This window comes from Rhinoderma darwinii, chromosome 1 (genome assembly GCF_050947455.1).
Source record: "Rhinoderma darwinii isolate aRhiDar2 chromosome 1, aRhiDar2.hap1, whole genome shotgun sequence".
NCBI classification, from domain to species: domain Eukaryota; kingdom Metazoa; phylum Chordata; class Amphibia; order Anura; family Rhinodermatidae; genus Rhinoderma; species Rhinoderma darwinii.
The window spans coordinates 65,353,417-65,366,420 of NC_134687.1; the positions used below are offsets into that span (position 1 = coordinate 65,353,417).

Here is a 13,004-nt window from a genome sequence, read left to right on the forward strand (position 1 = left end):
ACATATTGTGTCACAAGATAAGAGCTACGTCTCTGCGGCTCTACTGACTCTCAATAGAGCAGAAGTTTACACGAGTATTGCTCTTTACAGTGAACGGAGAGTAGTTGGACCGCACTCTATGTGAGATTCTAATCTACAGGTACTAGAATTTTCTTCCAAGGTGGCCATCGACAGACCTTATTTATTGGCAGATCCTGCCAACAAATATCTATGGCTATAGACACCTTCATTCCTTTTTACGGCAGACTCATTGTCTTTGCATCCTATGAGTAAACTTCTAACATTTTCTGCACATTTGGGCTTTAAGGGTATGTTCACACGGCAGTGTCTAATACGCCTGAAATTACGCAGCTGTTTCCAGGCGAAAACAGCTCCTGAATTTGAGACGTAATTGCTCGTACTCGCGTTTTTCGCGGTGTCAATTACGGACATAATTGGAGCTGTTTCTCAATGGAGTCAATGAAAAACGGCTCCAATTACGTCTCAAGAAGTGACATGCACTTCTTTGACGCGGGAGTCTTTTTACGCGCCGTCTTTTTACGCGCCGTCTTTTGACAGCGGCCCGTAAAAAAAAAGCTTGTGTGCACAGAACATCGTAACCCCATTGATTTCAATGGGCAGATGTTTGCCAGTGGTTTGGAGCCGTATTTTCGGACGGAATTCGAGGCGTAAAACGCCAGAATTACATCCGTAAATAGGGCGTGTGAACATACCCTAAGGGTGAAGACATCCAAACAGTATACCCGCCGACCTAAATAAAACAAAGATGACACCGCTGAATAGGGCCTCGATCTACAGAAGACTGCTACAACCATATATAAACCAATCTGTTATATTCTGGTCTTGTTTCCTTATGATTTCATAGTCTACATATTTCGTTTACCTGCTATGATACATCTGGAGTTTCAGTGGCACATATCCAATCACAGCATTAGTCATCCCTACAGAAAGCTCTATAATTACAGAAATAATCCTGGATTCTGTTCTTGTTTCTCTACACAATAACAAATTGGTTTATTTAACCCTGAAACATGGCGGCTGCTGCATTATTTATCTGCAGTTCCCTTCGTGGCTGTGAGTGGATTTTAATACTGTGTGTGGCACGATGCCAATTCCTGGCTGCAAACAACCAATATTAAGCACTGCAGTCCCTGTCACTGCCACAGGCTTTCCTAATGTTAGGACATCAAGTAACTAAGCCTGGAAGGAGATCGCAGCACTGATCTAACCAAAGAGGAATAATAATCACAGCCATACACTGCCCCACGTTTGTTGTGTATGTAGAAACGTTGTTACACATTGGTACCTGTTATTATGTAATGGTCCTTCTGCATCGTCAGGCAAGCTATAATAATATTTAGGGTCAGTTCACACAGTTATTTGGCACTGATTTTAATGTGAAAACTGCGGAATCAGCGCCAAAAATGGCTGAAAACACCACCCCATTTCGCAAAGATATTTTTTCCATGGGTGGCGTTTGGACGATGGCAGAAAAAAAAGCAGAATGTCCGTTCTTGCCACGGTTTCCGCCTCGGACTTCCCATTGAAATGCAGAGGAGGCAGAAAAAACATGCGGAGCTCGTTTCTGAGTGTTTTTCACTGTGTTTTTTTGTCAGCAGTCCCTGCATTAGCTTCAATGGCCGCGGGCGAAAAACGCAGCAAGAAACGCAGAAAAGTACGTGCAGGCAGTTCAAAATCTGCTTTAAAATTCCTGAAGGAATTCTGTGGCAGATTTTTTCTGCCTGCAAAAAACTCAGTGTGAACGGAGTTAAAAGACCAAGGGGGTAGCGCCATAATAATTGAACTAAAAAGTTACTATTTTTAGGTTTGAATCACTGAGTGGCAATGTAATAATTTGCTTCCTTTAGCTTATAAATGGGCCACTGATATTGTAGGAAGCTACAAATGAACTTTTATTTCATAAATATTAAAACGATTTAAAAACTAAAAGCACCAAATTACTATTAGTCTAGGATCACACAAGCCGTTTTGACGCAGTTTTTAGCTCGGTTTGATTAGCCAAAGCCAAAAATGGCTGCAAAAGAAAGGAAAGGTATAAAGAAAAGGCTGATGTGTCTCCTTTCTTTTGAGTTCACTCCTGTGTTTGGCTCACAAAACTGCACTAAAAAATGCATCAAAACTGTGTGTGTGATCCTGGCCTTAGGATGGATTTACATTGCAGTTTTTGGTGCATTTTTTTTAATGCAGTTTTTAACTCAAACCCAGGAGTGAATACAAAGCAAGGTAAAGTATAGAAGAGAGACTAATACATCTCCTCTCTTTTATATCCACTCCTGACTTTGGCTTACAGAATTTACATTAAAAAAATGCACCAAAAACTGCATCAAACTGAATGTCTGAATCCGGCCTGGATCCTAGTGAATCCTAGTGAAAATAAATTTGCTTCCAAGTTGGATTCACACATGCAGTTTTTGCGGCAGTTTTTGATGCATTTTGTAAACCCAAATAATCTGGAAATGTATGACTAATATGTCTCCCCTGCCACAAAAACTTCACGTGTGATTCCAACCTACGGTGTTTTCCTATAGATTTCCTAGATAGTTCAGAGTAGCAGGGAAGACATGATCTTTGCCACCCTAGAATTTCTCTATGTACACATCAATGTTCATAGTGATCTGACTTGACCAAGAAGACATGATGTAAACCAAATCATTGAGTAAATCTATATGTAATCTGTTAAATAAGGGTCAAAAGTGGCGCTAAGCTTTAAAGCTCTAGCACTAACCCACATGGTTCATTAACCTAACTAAGGTAGTCTATGATATCAGGTGGTATTGAAGACCTCTTAAATTATGCCCCAATCACATCACATTGCCACCTAACGGTGGCATCCATCACCCATAGACAATTGTAGGATATGTTTCATAAACTCTCACGACCCTTTTCATTATGTATACTTTAAATGGATACCATTATAGCCTATAATAGCTGTTTAAGGTATACATCGAGAAACGCTATTAAAAAGCTATAGAAAAACATACATCACAAACATGATGTGAACAGGGCCTTAGACTGCAGCCCTGACGTATTATCACTAGCTCATAAAGGAAGTGGTTCTGTTCTACAGTTTCTACAGTTTCGTAAACGGGCCATTTGCAAAAATGACACCTACATGAATTCTTGTAACTTCCCTACTGCCGCAAAATATCAAGGTCTCGCACGCACATTGTTGGTAAAATCGAGGCAGATCTTCGTTTCATGGTGAATCATCTCACATATCTCAGTACATTCATTTTTACTTGCTTCTCATGGTAAAAAATAGATTCCACATTGGTTATATTTTGGAAAGGTTTTCTTAATTATGTGCTGAAATCGGTCTAGTTTTGAGAAATACAGCGTTAGTTTCAATATTATCTTGTAGCCACAAGGTGGCAGGAATAGCTCGTGGTGGATAAGAAGTATGCGAAGAACACAGCAACTAGGCATTCAAATAGGCTATATACCGTATACTACCCTTCTATTTCTGATTTTGTTAGTTTTTCCTAATGAGGCAGATTTATCATTGTATTACAACCATAAAACCAGTGTTAGGAGATCATCCTCATCTAGAATGAGACATTTCTAGAAAAGTCAGAAAAGTTTGAAACAAAAGCTGCAGTCTTTTATGGAAGCAATGGATAATATTGGAGGTCACAGATGTTCAGGTCCCCATGATCTTTCCTTCCTACTTCTCCGCTCTAAAGATAAAATGTTAAGCTTTGTTCACATCACATTTGTGGCTTCGGTCAGAGGTAGAAGTCTGGGGTATTTCCTGACACATGCCTCACATGGAAACCTCCAACGTATGCCACTGTATAGGCACGCTGTGGCATATGTCGCCCATAGGCTTCGTATAATGAAATTTTTTTGCAGGATGCTTCCGTATGGGAAATCTCAGCAGACTACAAATCCCGGCCCAGGAGATCCCTAAAGGACACTCTTTTGGCATCTTTCCGGTGAACGAGGCCTTATAAATACATTCAGTGCACGTACCGGGAGCTTTTGCTGAACATAGATGAGAAACGTGATGAGAACACAACCACATAAACATTCTTTATTCATAAATCTTTTTAAAGGATCACTCAAGGAAGAACTGATACACTATATTATGCATCATGCAAAGCTAAAGGGGACAGAGCACGACACAGGGATTCTCTTTGGTGTTCTTTCCCTCAGACCGCGCATTAAGGCCGGATGTAACTATAGACACGTGCCTATAGGTGCCTCTGGAGAAAGACCGCCTACTGAAGAGAAAATTTACATAGGAATACACTGACCCATGCATATTTCAATACTATATTAATTCGGCGCTCACAGTGCTGTAGGACAAAGAGGAGGGACAAGCGGAAGGCTGCAGAGGGTGCAAGATGTTGAACGAAGCGCACTACAATGTTCTGCTTTACTTTTTAAAGCCATACATAACTGTGGGTGAGGTCTGGGATGGGCAGAGTCTAAGGTGTAATACGGGAACTGTATAAGATAATGTATCAGTTTTGTGTAATGACGGGGGTAAGGAAACAGAAAAGTGAGCCCTAAACTACCTGCCACTCAGTCCCTGCCTACTTGCAACGACCCGCCCTAGGCGACGGGGTACAACTGGGCGACGGTCCCTACGCTCAATAAGTGCACGACAGACAACAGACAAGGGTACACAGAAGCAAGGGAAAAGGGGCAGTTGCCCACGGCAACAACGTGAGCAACAAGAGAGGTGAACGAGACGAGTAAAACCAGGAGTGTACGAGGTACCAAACGCAGAGCAGGAGAGTAGTGAACAAGCCGAGTCAAACCAGGAGTGTACGAGGTACCAAACGCAGAGCAGGAGAGTAGTCAGTAAGCCAGGGTCAATATGAAGCAGGGTCCAATGGTTCAAGAAGCTGCAGCAGGGCCAGGAAACAAAACGAGAAGAATGACAAGCAAGGAGGAACAGGAAAGGCAGGTATAAATAGACAGAGGGCGGGAGCTAGCTCCGTCTGGCCAGGCTGTGATAGGCTCTCCCACTCCTAAGCCTGCCATCCTGAGTGGTGGAAGATGGAGTCAGTTTCACAGACATAGAAGCAGGTGCAGACTGATTACCTATGGGCGTGGATACAGAAGCTGTGCCTGGCAGATCCTTAACATTTTGCCTAATGTTCCTTTAATGCCATCAGACCATGTATTCCAGTATAACCAGCCAAGTAGAGAGGCGAACACCCAACCTTGTCTATGACTTTGTAAGGCCAAAGAAATAATGCATGACCGAACCTCCGGGCACCGCCACCGTTTTTACTAACAGGAGAAATCATTGGTCGGAAATCACACCCTCTCCTAAAGCCAAAGTACCGTTTGATTTCCAACACCCCAATAATCCTTTAGTATAAATGCTCTAGTGAAAGTTGGCATGAAGTAGGCTACAGGTAGAATGGAGTATGACTGAGGATCAGACTATACAGGGTTTGTTTTGCAGTCTGTAACCATGGAGACACATACATTTGCAAAGTAGCTGTAGACACAAAACGGTATAAGATTTTTAGTCAAAACTATTTGCAAAGTTCCTTTTATTTTTTTTAGATGTATTGGTGCAATAAAAATGATTGCCAAAGTGTTCATAGCCTTTAAATGGAATTTGGGAACTGTGCAAAAGTAGTTTTTCTTTATGGATAATGAAAGAAAAAGTAACAAGGGAAGTAAGTACTGTATATCATTTATAGCAGCCATTCCCTTGTTTTTTGGTTGTTTTCTTTAAAGAGGCTCTGTCATCACATTATAAGTGCCCTATCTCCTATATACGAGATTTGCGCTGTAATGTAGGTGACATTAATGCTTTTTATTTAGAAAAACGATCTATTTTAAACCACTTTATTAGCGATTTTTAGCTTTACGCTAATGAGTTTCTTAATGCCCAAGTGGGCGTGTTTTACTTTCGACCAAGTGGGCGTTGTACAGAGGAGTGTATGATGCTGACCAATCAGCGTCATGCACCCCTCTCTATTCATTTACACAGCAGCATCGGGTTCTTACTAGAACACGATGTGCAGCCACATACACAGACCTTAACGTTAATCAAGTGTCCTGATAATGAATATACATTACCTCCAGCCTGGACGTCATGTGTATTCAGAAACCTGACACTTCTGAATCTTTTCTGTGAGATTCAGGCAAGCCACGCATAATCTCACGAGATTACGATGTGAACGAGATTTTGTTTCCCTTACTGGAAATCTCACAGAAAAGATTTAGAAGTGTCAGGATTCTGAATACACATGACGTCTAGGCTGGAGGTCATGTATATTCATTATCAGGACACTTGATTAACGTTAATGTCTGTGTCGAAATTGTAAATGAATGGGGAGAAGTGTATGACGCTGATTGGTCACTGATTGGTCAGCGTCATACACTCCTCTCCCCAACGCCCACTTGGTCGAAAGTAAAAACACGCCCATTTGGGCATTAAGATACTCATTAGCATAAAGCTAAAAATCGCTCATAAAGTGGTTTAAAATAGATCATTTTTCTAAATAAAAAGCATCACTGTCACCTACATTATAGCGCCGATCTTGTTATGTAGGAGATAGGGCACTTATAATGTGGTGACAGAGCCTCTTTAACAATGAGTAATGGAATCAGTATGATTGCTATGTGCTGCCCTGTTATTTTGCTTGCACTTATAATTGATTAATGAATAGCAGTCATCCCAGGCACACATGTGGTATGGTGTACGTCTAGCTGGCTTTTTTTTTACATATATTTTTTTCTCTGTTAATAACGAACATCTACATATTATCACGACTTGATGTTAGAAGCAATCGTTACCTCATTTACAGATCGAATGAATCAAAGCGGTAAATGAAATGCGCATATAAGCAGTTGCTATGTCACCACTAACCTTGGCTTCGGGGTCACTGTTGATGCTGGATGAGTCATCTTCATCAGATTGAGGCCCATTTCTAAGAAAGACAATTGATAATGTTAAATTCAGTGCGGAACTTGTGCTGCTATATCAAGAAATACCAATATACCATTAAAGAATATTTTTCTATAGATCCTCAGATAAATACTTTACTGAACATTTAGGGAGATTTATGAAACCAGTTTTGTTACCTATGCAGTTGCTATGGGCAACTCTTCCACCATGGGGATTCCTGTGAATAGGCGATTTGTGGGGAAACCCCTTTAAACCTTAAAATCTGTAAAAATGTGTATCTTTCCTATTGATTCTCCAAAATGTAAATAACTTTCATTCACAACAAAACGCAAATCTAGTGAATGAATTCCGCCATATCGAACACCTCAAGCACTCGGCGGTACAAAAAGTATATTCGTGAGCTGTATACTTACAGCAGTCAGACCCGCACTGATCAGAAAGTGATAACATATCTTAGTGATACTCCATCAATCTCTGTGATTGGAAAACCCCCTTTAAATCGATTATCAGCTTTGGAAATCACTTTTTGTTACAAACGTCCTCCCAATGAAAAGATGATCATAGGGTGTCCTGCTTTTCCCCACTTCTGAGCCCCCCAAACAATCAGCTGTAGTCTGCGGAGAAACCAGCAGCATGTGTTAAATTCCACTGCAACACCAATACAGGAATAAAGCATTACGAGGTGCACATTGAAATGTATAATCTGTTCATGCAATGTAAAGATATGCTGAGTGCTCTTTTGTAGCCCTCTCCACTCTGACTAATAGATTAGGGTCCGGAACCGGGGAGCCCCCTCTCAGAATTCCCTAATAATGTTTTATAATTTTTTTTAAATCAGGCAAGCCCTTGAAATTATATTTTAACTGTACAACAATTTAAGGGCTTGGACATCTCAGACATCTCCTTTTTCTCCCCATTTTTTAACCCTTGTAATTAAGGTTCTTATACACAGCCCGATTCTTGGCTGCAAAACGAGTGCCAATCGACAGTACATCACGTCGCTATTACGATTGTTCATCCACATATAATTTCATCATGTTGGGGGCACATCCCCCGTTTCCTATGAACGCTCGTCCACCCAATCATTGGCCTTTACACATCTTTACCTATCTCTCCTCTCTACCTTTCTTCTATACCCATCACAATATTTGCTTCCTTATATCTCTTCGATACAGACTATTGTACAAAGTTACCTTTATTTGTAAGTCTTTATTTGTTTTTATGTACTCTAAAAATACCTGTTTTCTTGTTTCCCTGTTCCAAACTGATTATTATTAATAATAAATAATAATAATACACTTTATGTGCTCTCAACCACGTACGTAGCCAGACTGAGATGGGCACTGATCTAGCTGCAAATTGGCATAAAGCAATAAACCAATAAAAAGAAGCAATAAGAAAATACTCTGGAGGTTAACGACACGTGTAACAGATCTCATGTATAAGGTAACGTGTCTGTAAACAGTATGTTAAACCAAGCACACTACTGATATAAAAGCTGCGTTTGTGCCTAACATGCCATACAAAATAATAATAATAATAATAATAATAATAATAATGATTGAGAACCTGATCATAAATTCTCTGTAAGCTCCAAGTAATTATTTATCAAATGCAATTTATTATTGTATTTTACTTGACATTTTAGATTGATTTTTATTGTTTAGGTCTTTAAAAGGGATTTTGTGTTTTTTAGTATCCCTTTTTGTTAGAACGATCCCCAAAGATAAGCTGATCATGGATTTTCCCACTGCCGAGATCCCAGTGATCAGCTGTAAACTATCGGGAAACCTGGCAGGAAGTGTTAAACTCCCCTTCAGCTCCACCACAGGAGAAAGTATGTATTACATGGTAGGTGCCCATTGTAATCAATGGGCTATGAGTGTAAAGCACTGATGTCTCAAGTTTTTCAGAGACAGAAAGACACTCATTACAGCAAACTTATAAAGATTTTAAATGGGGTACGCTCCTCTCTCTCATCCCGGAATGTTCTTATGGTGTACTTGAAATGTGTTTTCTAAACCAGATAACCCCTTAAAGTAGTGAAGGACGCTCTGTCCTGAAGGACTAATAGTGACATTTTCAGTGTAACATTCCTACTTATAGATAGCACGGAGACCTCTTTACAGCTTTCTCTGTCGGAAACATTCACATCTGCAAAACTGTTACATATGTCAAGAGCCTTCCTGCTGTATTCATTATACAGAATGACAATTTAATCCTTGCCTTAATTTTAGAGAGGCGTAGCGTAAGGTCGCTCCTTCAAACTCCTTCAGACTTGGATCCGGGTGGATTGTGGCTGCATGCAAATCCTACAGATAAACAGACTGGACATTAGAATACAGTAGTAATTCATTTATTCATTAAGACTGTGAAGAAAAGTGGGAGGTGAAGACAGTCATCCATATTTACTAGTAAGGACTGAAATATAACAGGGCCATGTGCGGCAACAAAACAGAAGGAAGCATATACATCGAAAAGCCATATATGCCTGACATGAGATATAGATCAGTGTGTGTATATTGTTATATATGCGAGTCATTTATCATGCGGTGATAAATCTATCATTCTCTGATGTAGCAGCCCTGGTGGAATAACATGGCATGAAGAGATACTTATCTCGTGACATAAAGAAGGCCATTTGATGAATTTGCTCCACACAAGCCCCATTCTGCAGTGTGGCACTGTAAATATGGCACAACATGTTTTCCCTCCAAGCGAAAAAAGCATACATAGGAGACTGGTTAACGGAAAAGGGCATGCACTTTATGCTGGTGTGGTTGTGATCATCTACTGGTCTGGGCCAAGCACTTGACAGAGAAATGAACCATTGAGTCACAGTAATTCATAGTAAACACTCCTGAGCGGGAACGAGAGCCCTGCGCTTGCTTTGTTCTCTTCCGCCGGCTTTATGAATTGTAATTGTGAAAGTAATAGACACAGCCATGCAAACAAAAAAAAAATAAAGGTTACATGTTGAAATGTCTCTGACCAGATACTTGCCTTCCAAATGTCAACATTTATCTTTCCCCCATTCAGAACAGCAAAATCACTCCATGGCTGTTTCTAGGAATACAATTATTTACAAGGTAGAAGCACATTAAAAAAAAAGGAGGAAAAGGGGAATAAAAAAACAAAAACACAAGACCATGCTGTTAGCAAATTTTTACAGGATGAGTTTAGGATCAGTTGTGTAGTAATGGGGAAATATCACAAGACTTTACTGGAATATGTTGTAGCCATGGTTCATTGACTCATTCTCATCATATTGTAAAGACACATCCTTGTGTTCTACAGCAACCTCCACTGCTTGCGGTCATGCATTTGTTTATGCTTACGCAAGCATTACATTTTAGTTCTTGGCCCTCTGATACGACATGGGGAAACGTAACTTATCAAGTTGACTTTGGAAATGTATAACGCAAACTGTATGTTTAGAAGCCATTCATTAAATGGGTTGTCTACTTTGGACAATCCAGTTTTGTTAGGTCTCCGAAGAAATAGGCTGCTCACAGGGTGCCCCACTGCCTGGACCCTCAGTAATCAGCTATAATTTGTGAGGGAACCCAGAAGCGAGTGCTCAATTACCCCGCAGCACCACCACAGGGGAAATGTAGAACACAAACTTATGATTATAAGCCATTAGAGGGGTTTTACTACCAGGGACATTTATGACATATCCACAGGATATGTCATAAATGTCAGATAGATACAGGTCCTGCACCTATCTTTAGAACAGGGCTCCCTAAACCCCGTTCTGATGCTCTGTGTTGTGGCTGAAGAGTGCGATTCCCGACCATGAAGAAGAAAACAGCGTAGCTTGCTTAGGTACGCTATTTCCGTATGTCCCATGGACCTGATCAGCAGTTGCGGAAACAGCGTAGCTCGCGTGCTATGCTGTTTCCGTAACTGCCATTCACTACTATGGGACTTACGGAGACAGCGTAGCTCAACGAGCTACGCTGTTTTCTTCTTCATGGTCAAGAAACACACGAGTTAGCCGGAGCACAGAGAGGTAGAACAGGCTTTAGGGGGCCCCGTTCTAGAGATAGGTGTGGGTCCCAGAGGTAGGACCCGCATCTGACATATCCTGTGGATATGCCATAAATGTCCCAGATGGGAAAACCACTTTAAGTAAAGGGGTTTATCAATTCCTTTTTGCTAGATGGGTTCCCTAATAATAAGCCACTCACAGGGTGTCTCACTGCAAGGACCCGAAACAATCAGCTGTAATCTGTGGGGGAACCCGTAAGCAAGCAATTAAATCCCCTGCAGCTCCAGAATGAGAGCTCATTTTATCTTTTCTAATAGATAAAGGTCCTAAGACCCCCTTTGTTAATGCAGAATTTCCTAATAAAGTATTTGAATATTGGTTTTTGAAACCAGATGACCCCATTAAAGGGCACCAGCAGAAATGTGATGGAAAAAGGTCGAAGACACTGTACATATGTTTAGGTAAGCAACCTTGGCAGAATAGGTCCAGCGGCATCTTCTAATTCTTTCTCATAAATTGGATCAATTGAAGTCACTAGGAACTACTATAGTTATGGTGGCTCTGCAGCTCAGTTTATCCAGATGGGCAGAGATTTGTTTAGTCTTTTCGTTACTCTTCAAGTGAAATCTGAATTGTGACTTTTCAGAATGATCATCATATAAACTATAAAAACAGTTTTTGTATATTACCAGCAATTTTATACTACTGAATGATTTATATGTAATAGGGACTGGGTTTGGGTGAATTAACCTTTTGCACCCTTTCTGTTCTTTTATACGAGGTTTGGGTGAAGTGACTTGAAGGTTTTTGTTTTATTTTGCATGTAATGCTGAATTCATGAACGCTGGACAACATATTGAATTTAAAGCTTTATGATAGTTTCCATTGATATACATGCGGGCAACCAATAACTCATTCATCTTGAGTTCATCTTACAAACTATGGACTCTATTCAACTTGAAGGGGGTTGTACATGATTAGTAAAACATGGCTTATGTGTTTCAAAAACAGCACCACACCTGTCCATGGGTTTTGTGTGGTATTGCAGCTTAGCCCTATTCACTTCAATGGAGCGGAGCTACAATACCAGACACAACCCATGGGCAAGAGTTTTTGAAAGACAGAAGCCATGTCTTTCTAAGGGTATGTTCACACGGGCTATTTTCGGACGTTTTGCAGGGCCGTAAACGGACAAAAAATGGTTGAATAATCGGAAGCAGAACGGCTCCAAACATCTGCCCATTGATTGCCATGGGAAAAACGGCGTTCTGTTCAGACGGGCCGTTTTTTTTATGTGGCCGTTTTGAAAAATGGCCGCGTAAAAAAACGGCAGTGAAAAAGAAGTGCAGGTCACTTCTTGGGACATTTTTGGAGCCGTTTTTCATAAACTCTATTAAAAATAGCTCCAAACCAGGCCATAAAAAATGCAGCGAATATCGCGAGTGGCTTAAAAAACGTCTGAAAATCAGGAGCTGTTTTCCCTTGAAAACAGCTCCGTATTTTCAGACGTTTTTTAGTCTAGCGTGTGAACATACCCTAATACTGGACAACTCCTTTAAGTTATTTAATTTCTAGTGGTGTATAGACTAAAATTAGAAGCAATGAAATATCCTGTGCCACTTATATTAAGGTACTACATGTGGCAATGCATCTACAAACATTCTACTCTTGTCCGGCTTTTTGATAGGATGATACATATAAATTGAAGACCCCTGACGAAGCACCAGCGAAACGCGCGCTGGGTTAAGCAGAGGTCCCCCCTCCTGGTCCTGATCTCCTATTCATCTTCTTATACGCAGGTGTAGGTATACTACTTTGCATGTTGTTTTTACTTAGATTGCACTTTATATATACTCTCTATACTTATTTATGTGTTCATCTGTGCAAAGTGTACCATGCCTAGTACCTGCTCATTAATATGTATTTATGCACTTTAGCCATATATAGGTTGTGTCAGACCATCTTTACATCTGGGGGGCCACTCTACTTTTACGTTCGGATTCCTTTTGTGTACGAGGGTCCATGGCATTTTATTATGTTTAATTGTTATATGTTGTCTCTATGTGTCTAATTGACTTTAATAAAGATTATTTGTATTTTTCCAAATAC

The 13,004-nt window shown here is 40.4% G+C and overlaps 1 protein-coding gene across 5 annotated transcripts in view; it reads right to left on the reverse strand.

The window, feature by feature from the left end:
* The window catches only part of APBB2 (amyloid beta precursor protein binding family B member 2), a 304,103-nt gene that overhangs the window by 102,648 nt on the left and 188,451 nt on the right, over window positions 1–13,004 (reverse strand). For 3 of the 5 annotated variants that reach the window (XM_075859373.1, XM_075859377.1, XM_075859386.1), the window contains 3 exons: window positions 9,905–9,967; window positions 9,128–9,213; window positions 6,863–6,923 (listed from right to left, as the gene is read on the reverse strand). In XM_075859373.1, the coding sequence (XP_075715488.1) occupies window positions 6,863–6,923; window positions 9,128–9,213; window positions 9,905–9,967 (210 nt within the window). The remainder of the gene's footprint in view (window positions 1–6,862; window positions 6,924–9,127; window positions 9,214–9,904; window positions 9,968–13,004) is intronic. The other 2 variants (XM_075859379.1, XM_075859381.1) reach the window with 1 other exon arrangement.